At 35.3% G+C, this 22,433-nt stretch overlaps 2 protein-coding genes across 9 annotated transcripts; both read right to left on the bottom strand.

Annotated features, from left to right (window-relative positions):
- Positions 1 to 51: 51 nt before the first annotated feature.
- LOC129577932 (allantoicase-like) lies at positions 52 to 3,314 on the bottom strand. Of its 4 annotated transcripts, none has more exons than XM_055465788.1 (5): positions 3,058 to 3,314; positions 2,242 to 2,349; positions 1,870 to 2,149; positions 1,354 to 1,770; positions 52 to 1,277 (listed from the first exon to the last, which is right to left on the bottom strand). In XM_055465788.1, exons 2-5 carry the CDS (start codon positions 2,296 to 2,298, stop codon positions 730 to 732), a joined length of 1,302 nt encoding a protein of 433 aa, XP_055321763.1. In that variant the 5' UTR covers positions 2,299 to 2,349; positions 3,058 to 3,314; the 3' UTR covers positions 52 to 729. The 4 variants fall into 4 exon arrangements, with proteins under 4 accessions (XP_055321763.1, XP_055321765.1, XP_055321767.1 ...); XM_055465790.1 differs by lacking the exon at positions 3,058 to 3,314 and adding an exon at positions 2,506 to 2,908; XM_055465792.1 differs by lacking the exon at positions 3,058 to 3,314 and adding an exon at positions 2,613 to 2,908.
- A 2,125-nt stretch (positions 3,315 to 5,439) lies between these two features.
- LOC129577928 (protein phosphatase PP2A 55 kDa regulatory subunit) lies at positions 5,440 to 22,154 on the bottom strand. Of its 5 annotated transcripts, XM_055465779.1 has the most exons (6): positions 20,775 to 21,948; positions 20,609 to 20,671; positions 15,694 to 15,915; positions 9,093 to 9,244; positions 8,179 to 8,991; positions 5,440 to 8,046 (listed from the first exon to the last, which is right to left on the bottom strand). In XM_055465779.1, the coding sequence occupies exons 3-6, from the start codon at positions 15,860 to 15,862 to the stop codon at positions 7,672 to 7,674; spliced, it is 1,509 nt and encodes a 502-aa protein (XP_055321754.1). In that variant the 5' UTR covers positions 15,863 to 15,915; positions 20,609 to 20,671; positions 20,775 to 21,948; the 3' UTR covers positions 5,440 to 7,671. The 5 variants fall into 5 exon arrangements, with proteins under 5 accessions (XP_055321754.1, XP_055321753.1, XP_055321752.1 ...); XM_055465778.1 differs by having other exon boundaries at positions 20,609 to 22,154; XM_055465777.1 differs by lacking the exons at positions 20,609 to 20,671; positions 20,775 to 21,948 and adding an exon at positions 16,975 to 16,987.
- Positions 22,155 to 22,433: the final 279 nt, after the last annotated feature.

Here is a 22,433-nt window from a genome sequence, read left to right as displayed (position 1 = left end):
CATTTTCAACTCATCTTGTGACCGGTGTTACAGGAGATATGAATGTACAAATTTATTCAAATCAATATAAATGTATATATTTCAAACTCATTTGGGTACAGAAAATATTACTTTTAAATCTACACTTGTTGTGGCTTGAATCGCTCGTTTAGCTTCTTGGCAACATTCGATAACATGAAGAATGAATAACTTCAGGCGATTGTGATTGTTCAAAAAATTCGCCGTTTTTCTTTGCTTTGCACAATTCAGATCTCTTGAGTGGTTTTAGATATTGTGAAACGATATTGCACTGAAAACATAATAGGTGTACAAGTGTTCAATTGAATGCATAAGCGCAAAATAGCAACTTAGATTTGCAGTATTTTAAAGTGTAACATCTCCATACAAACGTATACGTCTTTTGCGCTCACGCATTTAATTGGTCTCCTGGTAACACGTGCCAATTAAAATGAAGACTAGCTAACCTGAGCATTGAACTTATAAAAGCTTGTTAATCATTGTAATTGTTTTAGATTAAAGCAAAATTAATTTATTTTTTAAACGCCTTCGGTGACGTTGTTTCGGTGACATCTCCTGCGGTGACATTGTTGTCTGATTACAATCAGACGAAAAGTTATTTATTGTGTCGTCCGATTAATTAATTTAATTCTTGTCTGATTATTTAATTTTGGATCGATTGTCTGTGTACGCGTGATAATTACTACTTGATCTCTACTGTGGCGTTGGCGTTTAATCAGAAGTTGAGTTTTCTTGCTTTTGATCCGATCCAGATTGGGCGGTTTCAGTTGTTTCTGAAATTTCAGCTGGTGCTTCTGGTGTCTCATTCGTCTCGTTCTTCTCGTTCTGTTCATTCTTTTGATCCGGTTCATTTGTTTCGTTCGTTCCATTACTTTGGATTTTCTCGGCAAACACTTGGCCAAAGATTCGGACTCGAGACATTCCACCATCGGGTGCCATTGTGATTCGAACGCAGTTGAATGGTCCGGTATTTTTGAGTTCTTTTTTGATTACATGCAATTTGTGTGGTTGAACTTTTATTCTATCCACGATAACAGTCCAATCGTTATCGTCGAATGTGGTTGTAAAGTCGCCGCGACGCGTTGTGCCCTCGATCGTTACATATTCGGGTGAATTTCCCTTGAAATGATTCGTATCGATTTCGACTGAGACGATTGTTGACGTTGTTCCCAAACGGAAAATAGCATATTCAGAACCGGGAGCATTTAGAACATCTTTATCAGTCATCTCAATGATTGACGGGCGATCCAATCGACGAGCTAATAAAACCACATGATTTGATAATGATCCAAATGAAAATTTCCTGAACAAAATTAAAATTATTTCAAATCTTACCTGTTTCCCAGCCATCAGCCATACATTGTCCACGGCTCGGTTTATTCAGATTTTTCGGATGTCCATAGTGTGCATTGGAGTAGCTAAGACAGCGGCCACCGTTTTGCATGCCAATCACATCAATAATAGTATTGCCGATCGTTTCTGGAGTCACGTCCAATTCAATGTCACCGTAGACACGGAAACGTGCGATTCCACCGTCGGGATATAAATTCAGCCGCAAATGCGTGTACTTATCCAAGTGTTCAGTATTTTGAATGTACGTATATCGAGTGTCATAGTAGCCGGGCTTCAGTTCAGTCATTGGTACGATTGTATTCCATTCGTTTGATTTTAATCGCGCAATTTTGTCAAAATCACGATTTGATGGGGCACGACCGATAACATCTGGCTTACGTCCTGGTGCCAATGAGTCAGCTACGTCATTGCAACGAAATAAACAATTTACGTTGTAGAAATAATAACAATTTTTTTTCTTTGGGTTGTTATGATTAATTTTTATCAACCGATACCTACCAGACGGGGGCAGAGTTGCAGCTTGAATGGAAATTTTCGGCACATAATTGCCCGTAAAGTGAGCGGTATCAATGAGAAAGCCTTTAATCGATGTGGGACCAGCCAATCGGATAATGCTCCAATCATGGCCTGGAATACGTTTACGACGCGTTTCCCAGCCATCCATCCACTTGCCATACTCGGTGAATTTTTCGGGTATGAAAATTGGTTCGGTATCTTTCAACATGCCCTCGGCAGCAGCAAAGAAATCGTCCGATGCAAATAAAATTTTTCCACCGCTCTACAAACATTTAAAATAGAACCAAATTTTTTTCGACGTTGTTTACGAATGTTGATTTAACCAAAAAAAAAAATAAAAACCATATCACTTACACTCAATGCAGCCACTTCGGTACATTGTGTAAATTCGGGCAATTCTGCTGTAGTCATAATAAATGTGTTGATTGAAAATTCAAGTTGTTTTACCTTTTAGAATCGAAACTGAAATGACAAAGAAATTAAAATGATTCCATTTTTTGGCAATTTGTTGTCGAAGCGCCAGTCCAATGTTGATATGCACAATTGATGGATGACGTGTTCATACACTTTGTGTGGAATGAAACGTTATCTTATTGTGTACATATTGCCCTTGCTTACTGTTATAATGTCAATTGATTGCAACGACTTTGGTAATATTCAAAATAGGACGATGTGTTTTATTCCACTCAACAGCAAGAGATTGAAACAAAATATGTAACACACACGTTTTTACCCAACTCATTTTCAGTATTTCAATCGTTTACTAATCACAGTATTATCACTTCAAATGATATTAAAATCCAACAATTGTTTATTACGTCGTTTTAATGAATTTAACGGTTTTTGTAACAATTTTTAATCGCACTAAATCAACTAAAACATTACAAAGTCTCTTTGAGTTCCATCACATGGAGTGATACGTGTGATGGCATATTTTCACACGGAACTTCGTTCCCAGTGCGCCGAGCACTAGCTACATGTAATAACGTGTGGTTTCTAATATTCGGATACGTTCGCTCTATATATAGCAAGTGCTCGGTGCACTGGGAACGAAGTTCCGTGTGAAAATATGCCGTCACACGTATCTTTCCATGTGATGGAACTCAGAGAGGTGTATGTGAAATTTTGCAAGCAAGGAAAAAAATGATTTTCCATTTTAGAATATCTTACCACTTGGTCGGGATAGGAACGAAAAAAAAACTGTATTTATTATATATAGTGAAATATGCTGAGTCTGCAAAGCAGCTTGTTACTTCGTGTACAAGAAAAAACGTTGTGTGCACAGCCCAAGAGCCTCTCGATGAAAGCAATCAGTGGAAAGTTCAAATGTGAGCATAGCATTGTATTTGCTGATAAAAAAAAATGGATTATCAGTTAATGGCGGCATTTGTTGAGAATGTTTCCATGAATGAACGATGTTTTTCGAGACTCTGAATACAGCAAAACAATGCAAGCAACAAACAGGCTACGTTTAATCTATTATTTTTCGGTTGTTCGGGGCGAAAAAAAAACGACTTGTTGTTTCCTCGCCGCTGACATCAGTTCCAAATTTGTATCGATATCGCATTAAGATATTTGCTGAATGGTCCAAAAAATTCAAATTCCAACTTGGAGATCCACATACCTATTCCTATATTACCCACACATACCTACACTCAATTTCGGTTTCGGTATAAATGTGCAGAGATTATGGCGAGAACGCATCGTACACAGCGGCTGATGATAGGAATAATGATATTTTTGAATGAAAAACACACAACGACTTGTTTTCATCTTAATTTTTTTTTATTCATATTTTTCTTATCGTTTAGTTATTATTATTGTTGCGATTTCGTTTATATTTGAATCATCAAATCTCCCGTATAAACGTTATTAATTTTTTTTTTTGGTTCGTGGGCTGATTCAATAAACCATTTGTTTTTCATTTTTCTCATTTTTTACAAAACTATTAAATTATTAATCCATATTTCATTATCATTATTTATCTGTATATAAAATAACGTTTTTTTTTTAAATAAATATTCCTTCATATAATACGTACAAGTTGGTTGGAATACAATCAAGATGATCGTTGATACATTCACTTTTGTGTGTAAGTTGTTTTGTTTTTCTTTTGACAAGGAAAACAACACAGAAATAGATGGTGGCTAAATGTTTTTCAAAGAACGAAAAAAAATACGTCATTTCTGATCCCACCGAGATGTTAGAGTGGACCAATTTGTTTTTCTTTTTCTTTTCAAACAATTCAAGAACCATTGAAAATAAAATATACAGAGCAACAGCAGCGCTGCAGTAAAATAGGTAACATAGAAGAAGGATTATTTGCGACGAAAATTTTGGTAGACACTTACAGTAAAAAAAATTCAGTTTGAATTGTTTGGGGTTTGATCAATTGTAATTAGCATTTCGGATTGAAGCCAAAATAAAAACGTGAATTGTCGTGATTGAATCGTATCGTCCGTATTTTAAGTATATATAAAACTGTTAAGAGAGAAGTATTTTTTTTTGCTCGGTGAAACAACCGACACCACAATATATTCAACAATAAATGGCCTATGGTTTTCCATTTTATTATTCGAAAATAAACTGTTTATATTTTCTTTTGTTTTCCTTTCGTTCGAATGTTCATTCATTCACTCACATGGCGCAATGCATTTAGAACTTATTTCTGTTTTTCTGAATTAAGCACTTGTTTTCATCTTATTGGGCTGAAGAAAAAAAAAGTCGAAATGGTCATTTATCCGTTGAAAGAAGGAGGAATTTGAAATCAGTTTTACTTGTGAATCCAATAAATGTCACAAATTATTTTTTTTCTATGTGAATTTCGCGCGCAACAATGCTGAAATTACTGTTAACATTTCAAGTGGTTAAAAAATTTAAAAAATTGAGACCGTAGTACGACCGATAAATTATCGGATCAAACTATGTTCGGGTGTGTAGAACGAGTGAAAGTGAGTGCAGTGGCATTGGTGTGGATTCGAGGAGTGAAATGAGAATCCGAACTCACAGGACATAACAGATAATAAAACTGTTGATAGCACTAGATTTTCAAAAATATATTTTATTGAATATTTTCGAATGTCGAATTATTGATGCGTTTTTTTTTCTTCTCTCTTTTCATTTTTGTTGTTGTTGTTGTTCTTTTTTTCTTTCATCATCCGTTTAGTGTTTTTTTAAATATATAACTACTATTTATTTTGAACTTCATCATTTCAATTTCAATTTGTTGCTTGTTGAAACGTTCTGACTTAGAATGACTTGATTCGCTCATGCTTCGTCCGATTTTTTCTCTCATTTTTTTCTTGTTCAAATTCGTGCGTCGATTGTCGACAAAGACAATTGCATACGAGACACGAGTTGTACACATTTTTTTTTTCTGTAGACAAAATTATTTCGATCAATTGGTCAGTGCAGCGATTGCTTTGAGCAATTGGTTGTGTTACTATTGTGTGTGTATGTGTTGTTGTTGTTGTTGTTTTTTCTTCAATCTTCTTTTATGAAATTTTCTTGCCTGGAAGACGCCAATCAAATAAAAAGTACTTTTTGATAATATCCAGAAATTTGACCACAAAATATTTCATAATCATTCAATGTTTCAATTTATTCATTTTCTTTCTTATTTCATCAAATGCAATCCATTTCTCCATAGTGTATTAAGATTTGCGATCGATTCTATGCGACACCACATTCAGTTTTCCACAGAAAGAACTAATGTTCTCGGTCATCTAGTTAAACTTAACAACTAAAAAAAAAACATAACATAACCAATACATTATTTATATGATGCGCACGAGAAAAATGATTGCTTATTAAACTGAAACAAAAAATTTCTTTATCTATAACAATGACGAGTCTTGATGATAATATGCATCTAGTTTGCCAAATGTATTTTGTCACTTCTTTTCAGTTTACTACCATTCTATTTTGCTCTCTAGTGGTGACACAAGCATTCAATAGTTTTAATTTTGCTCGGTTTCACAACAACAATGCCCAATTGGTATCGACTGTTCTGCAAAAAGTCATAAATAATGTTGTGTCATTTACAAACGAATCGTACAAAAAGAAATGGAAATCCTCTTTCCAAAGAAGAAAAACCTCTCCTTCAACAAAGAGGGAGAGAGTGAGATAGAGAAGAAATCAACATAGCGCAGACACCAGGAGAAAAATATTTGTCACTCTAACATTCTCTGTTTATCGCATATCTATCACACAATGTCGTCATCAGAAGTCATATTTACTTTTTTTTTTAAATTTTTCGTGATTAAAAATTGTTTCTCTTCTTCTGTTTTCTTTTGCTGTGTTTTTTTATTGTTTGTTTTTCATTTTATCGTTGTTAAACTGAGGAAGCGTTTTCAATATACTTAGAATGGTGCGATTCGCATAGGATATGCAATTTTTGTCACTTTTTTTTGTTTGTTTCATTACATGAGATACATTTCTCTACCCTTTCGTTTTCTTTCACATGGAACAATCGATTGAAGTTGATTTGTGTCTCGCTTGCGACCATAAAATGGCAACAGCCAGATCGATTTGCTTTCTTATTAATGTGGGTGTTTGTGTCTCTGTGATCCTTTCGATGCAAATGCAAAATATCGTTTATATGCTGTCTACAACTAAATAGGACACCATCATTGATCATTATCGGTTGCGGAAAAAAAAAATTAAACGAAAATTTGGGCTACAATGAGTGTCATTGGGACTCATTTTCATTTGTTTGTTTCGTCACGTGATAAGACAAATGGGAAAAGCTTAATGTGAATGTGTATCTCTCACTTCTAAATTAAGTATTTTATTAAGTAACTGTAAAAAATAGATTTGTTTTCTTTTCGTATTTCATTAACATTGTTGCATTGTTAATTCCGGTATGTTTATATGTGTGTGTGTGTGAGTGTTTGCGTGTTTATTTCACACTTATCATCGTGCTCGCTCATATAAAATGATATTCGTAAGGCGAATTTTATCAGCGAAACTCTGATCACGCTTATTTTCACGTGGATTCGGTTCGGTTTAGATCTTCTTCTCATTTCCTTAGATTGAAGGACACAAAAAAAATTGTTATGCAGATGTTGCATTTAATTTTGATAAAATTTTAATCATTCTTCGATATAACAATGTATGGATTGAATTTTCCCCAGTTTTCTGTTTTCTCTCAAGTATTTTTTTTTGTTTTTCTTCCACATATGACGGCCATTTTTTCATCATTTATTTTTCTTTTGTTTTTTCCATTATATTTTCTCATGAATTTTGAATTTTCCAATCTCATTTTTGTTTATTTAATTAAGTTCATTGTTTTCTTTTTCTTCTTCTTTTGCTTTTCAAATTACATTCAATTTTTTACCAAGATCAATTAAGATTCTTCTTCTCTTTCGATCGATTAAAAGGAGCTAGTTTAAAAAAAAAAAACGTTTTTTTTCGATTTTTTTCTTCTTCCTTTTGATTGAAAACAGAAAAAGTTAAAATGATTTGAATTGTTTACTTAGTATTTAACATATTTGATTGTAGAAGTTCTTTTTTTTTGTATTTGTTTTCTGATTTCGATTGAATGCCATTTTTTTTGTTCGAATGAGACTATGTGTTTTGTTTTGTTTTGTTTTGTTTTTTTAATTTTCGTGTTACTGAATCAATGAATGTACCGAGAAATTGAACTGATGTTCCAAATAACCGTATTTCCGGAATTCCGGTTTCAAATTCAGAAACTCCAAAAGAAAAGAAAAACAAATAAAATGATTATTAACAAGTAAAATTAAGGATGAACATAATTTTAGCGTTGAAGGGAAAGTTGGGCTAAAATTTATCTTGAAATATGAATAGATTGTTGGTCGCTGCAACAGCAATAATGTTCTCTTGTGGATGCCAGGCCGTGTGAAGAATTTTTTTGTTGAAATCCAAACAGTCGACGCTAATTTCATCTTTTTTTCGCTTGCCACCGGTGCACACTTTGCGTGGCTTCAATACAGTTTTCGGCTTGATAATGTCCCGTGATGCTTCCAATGTGATTTCGTTTTGGGTGCGACGATTGCGGTCAAACACACGGAAAAAGTTATTGTAGCTACCAGTCATAATTTGTGTATCGTCGCCGTTCCAGCAACATTCAAACTTATCAAATATACAATCGTTCTCGTACAGCGAACACAGCTTCGATCGTAGGTATTCGTGAACCTATGCGATGAGCGTTAGGACGGAGAGGGAGAGACGGCAACCAAATTGCCAGAATGATAGAAAAAAAAGTGTGTCAATCAATGGAATGGTGTGAATGGTGTGAAACATGATGCAAACATCATACAAACTTACCGGGTATGTTTCGATTGGTTTCGATTCCATGTGCAGATCCCACACTTTGATGCTCAAATAATCCCTTGAAATTAGATAACGACCCGAATTACTTAGTTTTACATCACTAATCGAACTTATAATTTCACTGAAAAAGCTTCTATTGGTTGGATTATCGGGCTCCTCGAACTGTTTTGCGTGCCGATCACATAGTGCCGACGAGCGCATGTCGCACAATCTTATCGTTCCCTTGCTACTGGAATACACAAATAAATTACATTCATTTGGATGAAATTCAGCTGCGGTTATGACTTCGGTGAGCTCCTCCATGTTCGTCGGCTTAATGTCAACGATATTGAAGCATTGATCGGTTATTTCTAAATGCCATAAATTAATGCGTAAATCGTCGGCGGACAGATAGGTCTCCTGATCCGAATTGACCGATATTGAGTTTATGTGGTACGTGTGCGCGTTGGCGAATATTCGTCGCGGTGATGCTTCTACCAGTAGATCCATTGGTTTTGTGGTCGGTATGCGCAGTTGATCCTTTGACAGAATCGAAAGTGGTTCGCGTATGGAGCCGATATCCTCTTTTGTATTGTAACCCTCGACCCGCTTATCGCGCTCCGACACCTTCCACAATTTGATTGTTTTGTCATTTGTTGACAGCAGAAAATGCGCCTGATTCTTTCGCTTCAGCCATCGAATCTTGTTGATTTTCTCTTCGATTTCCAGCGACTTTAAGTAATCGAATTCGGGTTCGTGTGACTGAAATGTTGAATAGACATTGTACTCGCCACGCTTCGGTACGGCTGTTTTGGAGGCAGGATCTCTCTGTACGAAACGACAATAAAAAAAATGGTTCTTCGATTAATGTTTGGCCATTAAAATTATCGTATAAAATACACATAACACAAATCAGTGTTTGAGCTTACCTGAAATATAACAACGCGACCACCTTTATCACCTGTAGCTAAGAGCTCACCATCATGATTAAACTCGACACACGATATAATATCTGCATCTGTCACATCATCATCTAAAGCCCCTTTAATTTGTGAGAAGCACCAAGATGTTTCGCCGTGGCCTATATTCATGTGTTCAATCCATGTCCGCATCGATACACGGATACCAAGCAAATAGAAAACAAATAAATTCAAATTAACAAATTGACTCTCTGTAAATAATTTAGATTGCAAATGTTTCGATTAATCTATTCTTGCTAACTTTTTCTTACGCTACACATTCACAAAGTGTGTCAATGTCAAGGTTATTATCAGCATTTCAATTGCACATAGTCACACACACACAGACACACATTTATATATTTGCAATGCATACAATAAACATGTCCACTGAATAGATTTGACTATTTCATTGAATTCTTCGGAAAAACAGGTATTTTGTTTGGTTGGTTTCAAGTGAGCAGCTCAATAAATCACGGGGCTGGTCCATGGATTCAACAAAAGCCCGCAAACGACATTTTGTGAAAATTTCGCCGTAAAATGTGCCCATTACAATGACAGTGTATTTGTCTATAAATTTGTTATGTGTTTTTTTTCCTTTTCAAAAAGTGGCTGAATAATGCAATTTGTCGCATATGCAGAAGCATTAAATAAAAGAGCAAACAATTGAACGTTGACGCTTCAAAGCAGATAAATAGCCCCGTCTCGTTAATGCGTTAGAAGGAATATATATATATATTACGACATTCGACGAAGTAAATACACAAGCGAAAGCAACAAAACATAAAAATGTATTTAAAATAGTATTTATTGCGGTTTTACGTAAACCAGCTTACTATGCCTTCTGTACATAATTTTATTTGTTTGTTTTGTTTTGTTTCGTTCTCCCTTTTCCGTGCTGTGTCCACTGAATATTGCGCCGAGAGTTCACGCTTATTCAAATCGCGTCGAATGGCAAACGATCTGGCGGACGAGCGAATGAGTGAGGCAGAGAGAGAGTGAGAGAGAACGAGAGACATGGAGAAATAAACACACAGTATAAATGGGAATAAATCGAATCGGAGACACAGAATAGGCAATAGAAATAGAAAGATAGAGGAAAAAAATACACAAACACCGCGCGCGCGTAAAACGCTTCCATCACATTAACAAATGGAAGGAAAAAACAGTGTTGAGGTTGTGGTGCTTGTAGAGCGAGACGTCAATATACGATACAGGGGGAGAAAAGGCATTCATACGTGCGATATGTGCTGATTTTGACTTATTTTGCTCACACTCACACATTAAACATGCATCAACACTTGTTATTTTCCATGGAAAATGCACTGGTTCGGCACTTACACGTTCTGATTACTCAATCAATCATTATTACATTAAAGTGATTTCTTCTCACAATTCTAACATCACATGGTCTAGCGGGAGGATCTCAAAATGGATGAAGAGAAGGAAAAATAAAAAGAGCAACAACAAGGGAAATTTTGCCAACTGAACGAATCTTGCATGCCCCGTCAACTAGAGAGCGAATCGTTCGTGATATATTTATATACATTTAACAATAGAATGATGGAATAAATTAAACGTTCACATTGCTGATGAAATGCAGTCGTAAATTGATTGAAGCACCGTTGCTATTCAATTTTTCCAATAGATAATTAAATTTACACACAGCGTACACTTTTATAGGGCAGAATTTGCGCGCGAATGAAAAAATCAAGCGCGTGCAATTGGCAATTGCATACACATAAGCGAACGTAAACATGCATAAAATCTCTTTTCTTGCCATTAATACAACTTAATTATGTTTTATTTTATTTCTGCTCATGTTCCCATGTTTTTGGTTGTTGTTTTTTTTTCCATTCATTTTCATCTGAACACAGATTTAATGTTCACCGAATGAGCTACGGTTGTTGCAAACGAAAAATGGTGTCCGAATAGAACATTTTGACTCATAAAACCGAAACGAGAGATAATGCCGAACGAGGAAGAAAAGAGAGAGAGAGAGAGAGAGAGAGAGAGAGAGAGAGAGAGAGAGAGAGAAGGATGAAAGAGAAGGATGAAAGAGAAAATGCGCAAGACAGGTTGCAAAATAATCATAATGTTTCATTTCACCGTGTTCTGTGTTCGAATCATGTGATCGCATTAAAAAAACGCAATGATGAATATTGCCGCGATGAAATTTAATTAAAGAGTACGATGAATTTAAAAAACACGTAACGTTGCGTTTTTTTTCACTCTTCAATTAGATTTTGGTTGAACGGTACAATTAACCTGCAATATAAAATCGATTGCATAGAGAGCAACACAGCGCCGTTTGACAATAAGCCGAATTGAGGTTAGTTTCAGTTTTTGACGATGTTCAGCCTCTCTGATATCATCGTACATTCGCATTATTTGGCTGTTGTCGTTTCACATTTGCCCGCATTAAATTAATATATGGAAGAAGAGAAAAAAAATAAAACGTGAACAAAATGAGCGAAAAACAATGCCAATAAAAAACAAATCGAGCCTCAAATGAAAAAAAAAAGACGTATTTCAATGCCGCTATCGTGTACAAAGTGGCTGAACTGTATGATATATGTTTGTTTTGTCGATTAGATAAAAGCTGATGAAAGCATTGTAAATTTTTCTTCGTCTGGGGATTTTCATCGTACAATATTTCAACAATTATATCGAATTAATTTTTTTCAAAATAAAAACTTCATAAGAAAAAAACAAAAGAACTACATCCATAACGCTTCAATTCTTTGTGATATACTCGCTCTATCTTTCATTCTCTTTCTCTCTCTCACACACACACACACACACACACACATACATACACGCACACATTGTATCTTAAAATTTTTGTTTGTTTCGCAGCTCAACGTAAACACAAACACAATTACTGATCATATTATTCTTGTTTCACTTTCGATTTTTTTTTGTTCATCTCTCTACTGATTTTGCGAGATTTTTAAATTTACATTTTGGATATGAATAAGAATAGACACAGACACATACGCAACATCATTGATTATCATTTAAATCGAAGTGTGTTTATTTTGAATTTATTTCGATGACCTTGCGCGCTTTTTATTATACACATTTATTAAGAGTTAAAAACATTTGCTTGAAAAAATACAGCATTTGGATGTGATGCTATGGACAATTTTCGGGCGCGAGACACAGAACTTCGAACAAAACGCGTTCAAAATGTCATACGGAATTTGGCATCGGTGGAATTGTCAAATCATGGAATTTAAAAAAAAAACGTCATCGTTATCGTCGTCGTCGTCGTCGTCGTTGTCGATGATCGTTATGTATGTAAAGCTAAATGCTTTGTTCTTCTGTTATTTTTTTCTTCACTCTTTGCGAGTGTGTGTGTGTGTGTGTATTTTTCGTTCAAATTTGAACGGAATTAAAAGTGCAAGCCAAAATCTGAGCCAAGTAGCGATATGGTTCGGAGCATTGGGGACAAATCAAGTACATGAATCAGCAAAATGAATTGCACAAATAGTATATCTCTCTAAGTTGGCGCCGCTTGTTCAAGTATTTAGATACAGAAAAAAAACTTGTTTGTTGTTTTTCTTGAACGCACTATTTTCAAATCGATGAAAAAATATGCCCAGGTAGTCGCTATTCAAAATCAAGCAAACATTAATGAAATGCGAAAACAATGCGAAGCCTTATCCTGACATTCATTTCAGATGCGATGAATGAATTCGTTCGAGACAGAAAGCAAAAGAAAAAAAAACAATTTAAACATAAAAATGATTTGTATAAACGAATAAAAAATTTCTGTCGTATTCTCTCCTCGAATTTGTTGTTGTTTTTTTCTCTCTTCTTTTGCGTGTGTGATGTGCTTGATTCTAACGAGGAGCACATTTCATATATACATACACACATGTCGATTGTATTCGCTGTCGTATTATTTCAATAACCTTTTCTTGGTAAAAACGGATCGTGCATATCACACGTTAGATGCACATCGAAACGCGCACGCACACAAACAGATTAGGATAATCGGCACAAAGAGAGAGAGAGAGAGAGAGAGAGAGAGAGATAGAGAAAACAGCGACACAATGAAATATACAAATATAAAAAAGAGAACAGAAGAAGGAGAAGAGGTAGGAAAAAACAAAAACATCGGCAGACACTTATTGCACTTTTTAGCAGCAGCAGCAGTAGTACTAGTAGTAGTTTGTTTGATTGCCATAGATATATACAGATATATAACTATAGGCCATGCATCGTAAAACTGCTCTATGTGAGCGCCAACTATACATACATATTCACTTTTGCTTGTGCTTTATTTTGATTTTATTCCGTTGTATATAGAAGTATATGTGTGTGTTATATTATATTTCTTCTTCTTTTTTCTTTTTATTTTTTTCCTTCGCTTTCCTGTCATGTATCATACATTCAGTTTCAATAAATATATTTTTTCTTCTCTCCCTTCATTCGATGTATTGCGTTCATTGTGTATTCTATGTGCGATGTATCCACCGACATTTGCGCTAGTGTTCGTATCGTACGGACGGACGGACGAAAAGAGTGAATGGGATTGTGAATGTGTTGGTGAGATGATTGTGTGCGCAAAATTTTTGGGCGAATGTGATTTGTGCAATATTCCTTTTCTTTCTAATAAGTTCTCAAACAATTATGTCGCCCGATTTCTGGGAGGAAAACAGAGACAGGCGATTGAGAAAGAGAGAATTTTTGTATCGCGCGCGCTCTTGTCATCTGCTAGCGCATCGTTCGCTCAGAGAAAGAAGAAGCAAGAAAGAGGCAAAAAAACGCGGCACAAAGAATTGGAATTGGCTGTGTTTTCGTGTCCTCGTCTGTTTGCCATGCACAAATAAATGTGCTCGGCTGCTTGCAGCTCCCCCCGATTATGGATCGACATTTTTGTCGATTGCAGAGATTGTGGACTGACAAATTGTTGTGGCCCCATAATCTTTGTTGTTCCGACGCTAATACTGTCCCACTATTTCGTTTTGCTTTCCCTGTCCCTCTCTCTCTCTCGCTCTCGCTCTCGCTCTTGCTCGCTCCGTCTCCGTTTCAGCACACACAAAATGAACGACAATGCGGCGAAATATACAATGTGAAATGACGACAATAACAACGTGATAAATATCAAATGCGAAGAGCAACGCGTTTTATTCCACTGTGTGACTTGAATTCTTCGCATTTCTTTTTTTCTTTTGCTTTACTTATTTTTTTCTCTCTCATTTCATATATTCATCTCTGTGTTCTTGATTTAGTGTCTCTGTCATTCGTTCATTCTTGCTCAGTTTCATTCCCTTTCATTCGATCTACGTCTGTTTAATGTTTCAATGCCCGATGTGCGTCGTGGTGCACATATAACGTATGTAAAACGCTCGATGCATTTTTTTTTCGCTTTGCGGCTTTTGTTTGCTGTTGCCTTGACTTAAATTCGGAGTGAGAGATGTAATCAGAATGGTCTCCAAAGGATACGAGTTTTTTGTTCTGTCCATTTTTTGGTGGCGAGTTTATTTATTTAGTTTTTCCTTCATATAAATATATAATTGTTTGGGCTATCGCCACATGCACACACACACACACACACACATACACTTTTTTTTCTGTGATCGAACCAATAACTTACCGGCCATGTCAAACGAATTGTTCGCAATTGTCGAGCTTCCTCATAAAAACACCAATGATACACACTATGGCCGGCGATTATTCGTACAATTGAATACTCTACTAGGACTATATATTATATTTTTTTTATGTGAGTTGTTTTTGTTTAACTTTTACACGAACGTCAAATATTCAATTGTATTCGCTTGAATCCAACTTTATTTTGGCAATGCAACGAATTGAAAATGATTTTACGTGTTATTGAACTATTTAGAACGCTTCAAGTTGATGGAAAAAAATTAAATGTGACCGAAACTGAAGAAAACCGAGAAGAAAAATCGCAACTTTATAACATTACTGAACTACAATGGCGGAGCTTCATAACACATTTGAGAGTTTTGAGTACACTAAATTTTCGCAGTAACACAATTTAGTAGTGCCCGATGTGGTCGTTATTTGCGATAAATGGCTACATTGTCAGTTGGCGCTGTTCGCTGTTATCGCTTTCGTCGGTTGCCAAATATGAAATATTAAAACCAAATTCATTTATTTATTTTTTTATTCATTCACCCAATTTAGTTTGGTACATAAATTGTTCGGTTTCTCATCGGTTTATCAATAAATTTGAATAAATTAGATTGAAATGGCGTCACAATCGATTGGAAATAAAACGGTGGGTCAACTAATTTCAAAATGGTCGATTTGAGCAACTGATATTGCCATTTGAATATGACTGATGGATTTCGTACTAAATTCGCACTTGTGACACAAATACATGTGCCATTTTATCTGATTGAAGTTGTGCGATAAAGACACACACACACACACACACTCACATACGTCTCGTGTGTTTGTGAATGTTTTATGTCTGTTTATTCGACTTCTGTCACTTTGTCAATGTTTCTCCGTTCAATTTATGATTAATTCCTTTTTTTCCATTCCAATACATAAGCATAGGGAAATGAATTATGGTTTTTGTACTCACTCGGTGATCTTTTTGTGATGCCGTTCTTCGTTGAATTCAGGATTGATCCAAGCCGCTTGAAACTTGACTGTCGCACAATATTAATGGAATTTTTTGGTGGCAACGGCGGTGGAGACGGCTCGTTTAACTGTTCAATGGGACTTTGTCTGCCCCAGCGACCCATTATCATTTTTAATTCGTTCACGTAGATTTGCACCGCAATTATTTGAAATCCCTTCAAATCTGCAATTTAAAAAAATTTAAAGGAAAAAACATATTTTATTCGGTGGCAACATTTAAATCCGCAGGAAATTTTAGTTGAAGATTTTTTTTTCTTAAAAAAAAAAGGTGGAAAATAGATAAATTCCATCCGAATGAAAACGAAAATAGCTCTGTGTTGATAACGGTTTGCATGTCGATTTAAACCGGGAAAAATGCGCCAAACCTTTCATCATAAATTATGACCATATTGTGCAAGCGTGCTCATGACATAAAATGCATCGATATAGCATTGACACCAATGCACTTTTGTTAATATTAATCAGGTATTGGGACGATGTGAACACTTTCAAACATGGTCGAAAAAAACACACATTGTGGATTTGTTTTTCTCTCATTCACGAACAACGAATAAACATACAAAAGAGTGGAGAAAATAGCTCCAATGCTAAGTCCACAAATTTATCGGAGAGAAAAATTAATGTGTTTCGAATTCAATTTTAATTTCATTACAAATCGATGTTGTTGTTTATTCGTTGTCGTTGTCGTCGCTGGTGGCGTTCACATGTCGATGCTGTTTCGCTGTTTTTATTCGTAATGCGAATGTGATTCCAATAGCTCGTACATGTGTAACAGCGTACAGAAGTTAAGTTGCGGTTTTGTCGGCGCAAAACTTTTTTCGCTGCGCTTTGAAAAAAGCTTTCATGTTTTTCATTACATGTCTGTATTGCTTTGCCTATTGGAAGCCGTGCTCATTGAAATTGTTGCCACAGTAAAAGTAGCAACAATGAAGAAACCAAATAAAGCCACAGCCAGACAAATAGAAAATCGTGCCGAACCGTTTCGACGATAAATGTTGATACATAATATTCGCGACACTCGAATAAATATATGATATTGTATTTGGCGACTTATTGCATTCGCAGTGTTTGCCGGCATTTCATTGAAATGAAAATGTTCTATATGATGAATACGAAATGATAAACGTGGAAGATAATAAAGTCAATGCCGAGATTTTTTATTGCAGTCATTTACTCGTGCAAATAGGAATGGAGAAAGAGCGGAAAAAACGAAAACGCTCACTGCAACTGTTGCGCGCTTAACCCGTACTAAATCACTGTGAGCTGAGATAAAGATTAAATGCATTTTTAAGAAAAAAATATAAGAAATAAGTAAATCACAGAGAAAAATTACAACCAGTTACTTTCAAAGAATTGCCAGTTCTGTCAAGACAGCCTGGATTCGGTCGTAATTCCATGCCAACATTTGCTAATCATTCAATTCAACAGACATGTGAACAATGATCGAATTGTGAATGGTTTCATTTTGGGCTTCCGAAATCGGCATGCTAACCGAAAATATCAACAGTACACTTCTATCACTGCAACACATTGTATAGAACTTGGGTAGAATTGATTGAATAGCGAAGACCAATGAAAACAAAATCGATCATTGAAAACGAAGCACTTTTTATTTTAATTTCAACTAGTTAAGTTTCGTTTGTTTTTGCGAATCAAAGACTTTAAGTCCTATGCAATCAAGCGGTGAATAGCAGGAGAAGTCTGGAAACGATATTGAAAAAAAACTGCAACGATTTTTTCCAAATAGAAATACACCTACGATCCGAACAATCAGATGTTGTCATCTAATTTCCCACATTCGATTGTAATTTGACGTCATTGATAAAAATGAATGTCACAAAAAATCACTCGTTCGGTAATATTTCAATAGCTTATCAAGTAAACTATATTCCTTCACACAAGTCTTACTCATTGATGGTGGTCTTTGTTTTGAAGTGCAAAAACGAGTAGATACTCCATTTCTTTTTTCTCTTTCTCTTTCTCAATTTCGTTCGATTACTCTATGTGACTGACATAGAGCCAGATATAATTACCGATCATAAATGCCGTTTTATTAATGAATAACTTTCGCCGACAATCGTAGCTAATGCTTGTTGTAACCGGTTACATGTTCAGATCGAACAGTGAGTAGAAGCGAAAAGAAAAACAACAACAAAAACAATTGTGTGTACGGAATCAATTAGAATCTATTAGATCTAATTTGCATGATGTAGCGCCAAACAATCGATAACGATGGGATAATTCGGTGCGTCAGTAAACTGTCAGCAAAATAGATTGGATGCGAGAAAAATGGCAAATAAATCGTAAATTTGCACCAATCATTTGAGTCAATAAAAGGTTCATCATGATGACAAACTATGCACTCAGGGTATACACAAACGAAAAAAAAAAAATTCGCACGACATTCGATTTACTCGTTTTGCTTATTTGCCATGACAAATTTCACAATGATTCAGCTCAAACAAATAGCGATATAGATAATTACAATTTGACACTGCAATAACGTAATTACTACTCAGGTAGCCGATAAAGTTATCTAATTGGATGTGACAATTTATTGTGTGTGCATTCAAAATTCAAATGAATTGCATTTGTGAAACAGCCATTTATAAAATTGTTATTGATTGAATTGTCGAATCATACCGGCCGATGTCCTTCCACAAATTCGATCGAAATGTCGTGTATTTCTCTACTACTGTGTTTGTGAAGCTTTCATCTGCAAATCGCAAAAAACAAAAAAGCTGTGTACTTTGTTTCTCTTACTTTTATCTCGCAAATAATTGCGTCTTAGTGCAAGCGTACACAAAACAATCTAATGATAAAACTTGATTGTTATTCGATATGGCGATGTCGCCAAATAAAGTCACAGGTTAGAGCAAATTAGCTCTGTTAAGAACCTTAGCGTAATAAAAGGAAGAAATAGATGTTTGTTGTTCGTGACTAAAATGGGCTGCTATGTGCATTTTTTTCTGCTTCTCTCTTTTCGCAAATACTATTTGCTCTGGCAAGGGGGGGGGGGGGGTATAACGGTGAGATAACCCATTTGATATGTTAATATGTATATATATATATATGTTAACAGAGTGCAACAAGTGAGCAAACATACATGAAAACACGTGAAAATGCAAGGATTCCATTTACTTCGTATTTAGATCGATGTTTACACATTTAATGAGCAGTAGAAAAGTATACGAAAGGAAAGGAAATCAAACAAAACGATAATAAAATAAAGAATAAAAAAAAATCTCGCTTTGAAATCATTTGCATAAGTAGTCGGTTTCATTTTCTTGGCGACATTATTTAATGATTGTCATGAATTTGTTCTCACTATCATGAAAATCATGACAGCAATGTACGCTATAGTCATTAATATGGAAGTCGTTATGACCATATTGGAGCGAGAGCGCACGTGAGTGAGCGCTGTTTTATAGGTATTTTCTACGTTCCAGCTATTGAATTGATGTTGAATCATTTTCAAATTGCAATTGGCCCGAAACGATAAACAAAAACAAAATATCGAAAACAAATACGTCGAGAATTAATTTGTCACATTGGGTTCTTTAAAGCTTAACGACAAACGCATTAAGATGTACTTTGATCGAGATTCACTCATCGCAAAGCATCGCAGACACACAAAAACATTCATTGGCATACACAAGCACACATACAGCGATAGCCGAAACGAGAGCAAAAATATGATGATTAAGAGAATATTCGAAGAAATTGTATATCACAAGAACGTTAAGAGGAAAAGTAAATATTGCGCTTGCAGAATTTTCCTCTGCGAGCAAATGGGCGAAGCGAGAGAGAAATAGAGAAGAATGTTGTCATTGAAATGATGAAACAGAAAAACTTTACGTACTATAATACAGTGAGTGAATGCGCTGAGTGAGTGTGTATGTATGTTGTTGAGGCCGTTGTTCGTGAAATGACATCGCTAAAACTCACAATAAAAAAAAGAGCGGAAAATGTATCCCTTTCTTGTTGTTTTTCCTTATGTTTTGACTATTTTTAAGATGCCTATAAATACTTGCACTAAATTGAAAGCCGAATTCGTATATCCGGTTTCGTATCCAAAGTGAACAGTTGAAATCAAGTGGATTATAGCGAAAAGGAAAATTGGTTTTGTTGAAAGAATGTTGGCTTCGCCAAAACAGCAATTCCCCCTTTTTCTCTCTGTGTTCATTACCTATAATATGTGCACATATAATATACATCGTTATTTGAATGACCTATTCTATGAAGGAAAACGTAAGAAACGTGCGAGGTCCGTGCAAGCCACACGACTCATCCAAATTATTAAAAAGAAATTATTAATAGTATTTCCCATTGAATCATTTATACAGAATTTTGCCATCAAATTACGTCGGCGCTGTATAACAATAAATCTTTCGATCGCCAAATTTACATCCACTTCTCTTAGAACTATCAGAAGCTCAATAAGATCTATCATTTCAATTAAGCGTTTTGCGCGCGTATGATACATAATTCTATGATATCTTGCTATTTCCAATAGATTCCAGTTATAATCAATGTGTAAACAATGCGACCAACTCGATGGAGAAAGAGTGAGGGAAAAAAAACTATAAACAAACAGGCGATAGTATGAGGAATGCTGTTAGTCGAATCCATTACAAGCCACAAAAATGTAAAAAACGATTTCGTAAAATCCGAGTGAATGTTTTGTATTAAACAGAGTACATCGATGTTTGTTCACAATTGACCGTTAATGGAGAAAATCGATCGTTCGAAAGCCATTTGGGTATTTTGTGATTGTTATTCATTAGTCCTTATTTAACTGTATGAAAAAGAAAATTTTGGTAAATTATGAGAGTCTTTCGCAATTTGTCACTTACCCGAGAATTGTCAAGCACACCGAGTTTGGTAAATCAATTTAGTTGTTGTTCAATGATCAATTACTTAGAGATGGATAGACAATTGGCACGAGATTAGCAAAATAAAAAGATATTGCGTTTATGTGTAAAATGTGTCCAAAATATCTGCACATTTATTTGTGATTACATTTTTTTGTGATCGTTCAGGTCGGTTAATGCGATGTAGCAACGAAATACGTCGAATAACAAATATTTCACACATTCTTTAAATTAAGTACTCAGTTTCTCCGATATTCCGATCAGTGCACAGAATATTTTTTTTTTCGTTTTACTTTGTTTGTTTTTTTTATTTCATGTGTTAGCACTCCAATCGAGTCCCGGGTGACGACGAAGACGACGACGACGACGCAACTGAATGAACAGAAAAAAATCCCATTCAATGCATTGATTGATTTTACAAATAAATCTGTTTTGTTTTCTTCGTTTCAAATTTCGTCATTCGGAATTCATTTCAATTGAATATCATAAATTGCATTGCCTTTAAACTCATCAGCACTTTTAAATAACTTGAACTGAGTGAGTGCATTTCAAAATCGGCTAAAAAAATTCAAATTCAATTTCAAGATTCAAATCGATTTGCTGTTGCCTTTGATTAAGTTGTTGTGTTTTTCTGTCTCTTCTGGACGTTCACATATCACACAAATCGGTCATTAATCAAATAAAAATTGAAAACAAGTGAAGTTCAAGTGTAGATCAACTATACACACTTCAACCGCAAAAGAATCAGACTTTGCAAACGATGAATCCCCATGAACAGCAACAAATAAAAAAAAACGTAAACAAAACCGATTTCAGTTACTAATTGAATGAAAAATGTGTTGCTTCTTTTTCACAACATCAACGGATGCACAACATGTAAATACGCTTTTCACGCCTTCTATTTCACACTCGAACCACTCACTGCAATTCACTTGTTGTTAATTTGACTAATCACATAAACCGCGATAAACATGATCACCCCAATTAAATGTAAAACATTTATCTGTTCGGTAAGAAATTGGCGAAAAACGAACAGAGAGAACCAGAAAAAAAATCCAAAATAAAATTAAATACACACTCCGCACAACAAATAGCATGTAGATGAAGAGAACACACAGAAAAATCGTGTTTATTCGGTTTCCGTAATCAAAATTCGTTTCATAATCTAAGCCACAGAAGCTCTTATTTTAGAAGAGCAGAAAAAATAATAATGTTTTGGTACACAGCGGTGGCTGCTACCGTTTACAATGCTGTATGATTTTCGAGTCTGGTCTAGCGTTGTGGCTGAACGAGATTGAGCTCCAACACGATGGAAACATTGTCAATCGCCGATGAAATGCTATTAAATAATATTTTCCTACAATCATCACGCGAACACATCACACAGTACACACATTTTTCTTCTTTTTTTTTCTTCTGTTTATACACACGTTCAAGCAACGCCTGCTAGTTTACGATCGCACGTATGGCTCTGTTTCTTGTTGGAGACATTGAAAGTGCGAGTGTAACGCGCAACGATTCAATTTTGGTTGTGCGCTGTGTGCAAGCGATCGCTCAAGCGCTGTTCGTCTCTCCGCAGGCTTGTCATATACACATATTCTACATTCGGTTTTATTTTTATTCTCGGATGTGCTCTTTTTTGCCATTCGCTCCCGTTCAGTTGTGCTCAGTCAGTCACAAGTCTGAATCAAACAAACACATCCCAGAGATACCTCTTTGATGAACAAAAGATGAGATTCAACAGCAAAAACGACAATAGCAATGAAGAACAAGCGTTGCAATCAATCCCAAAAGGATACTGCAAAAC

This window comes from Sitodiplosis mosellana, unplaced genomic scaffold (genome assembly GCF_009176505.1).
Source record: "Sitodiplosis mosellana isolate CC-2019 unplaced genomic scaffold, AAFC_SMos_1.0 Smas_scaffold_6226, whole genome shotgun sequence".
NCBI classification, from domain to species: domain Eukaryota; kingdom Metazoa; phylum Arthropoda; class Insecta; order Diptera; family Cecidomyiidae; genus Sitodiplosis; species Sitodiplosis mosellana.
This window is presented reverse-complemented; position numbering and strand designations above follow the sequence as displayed.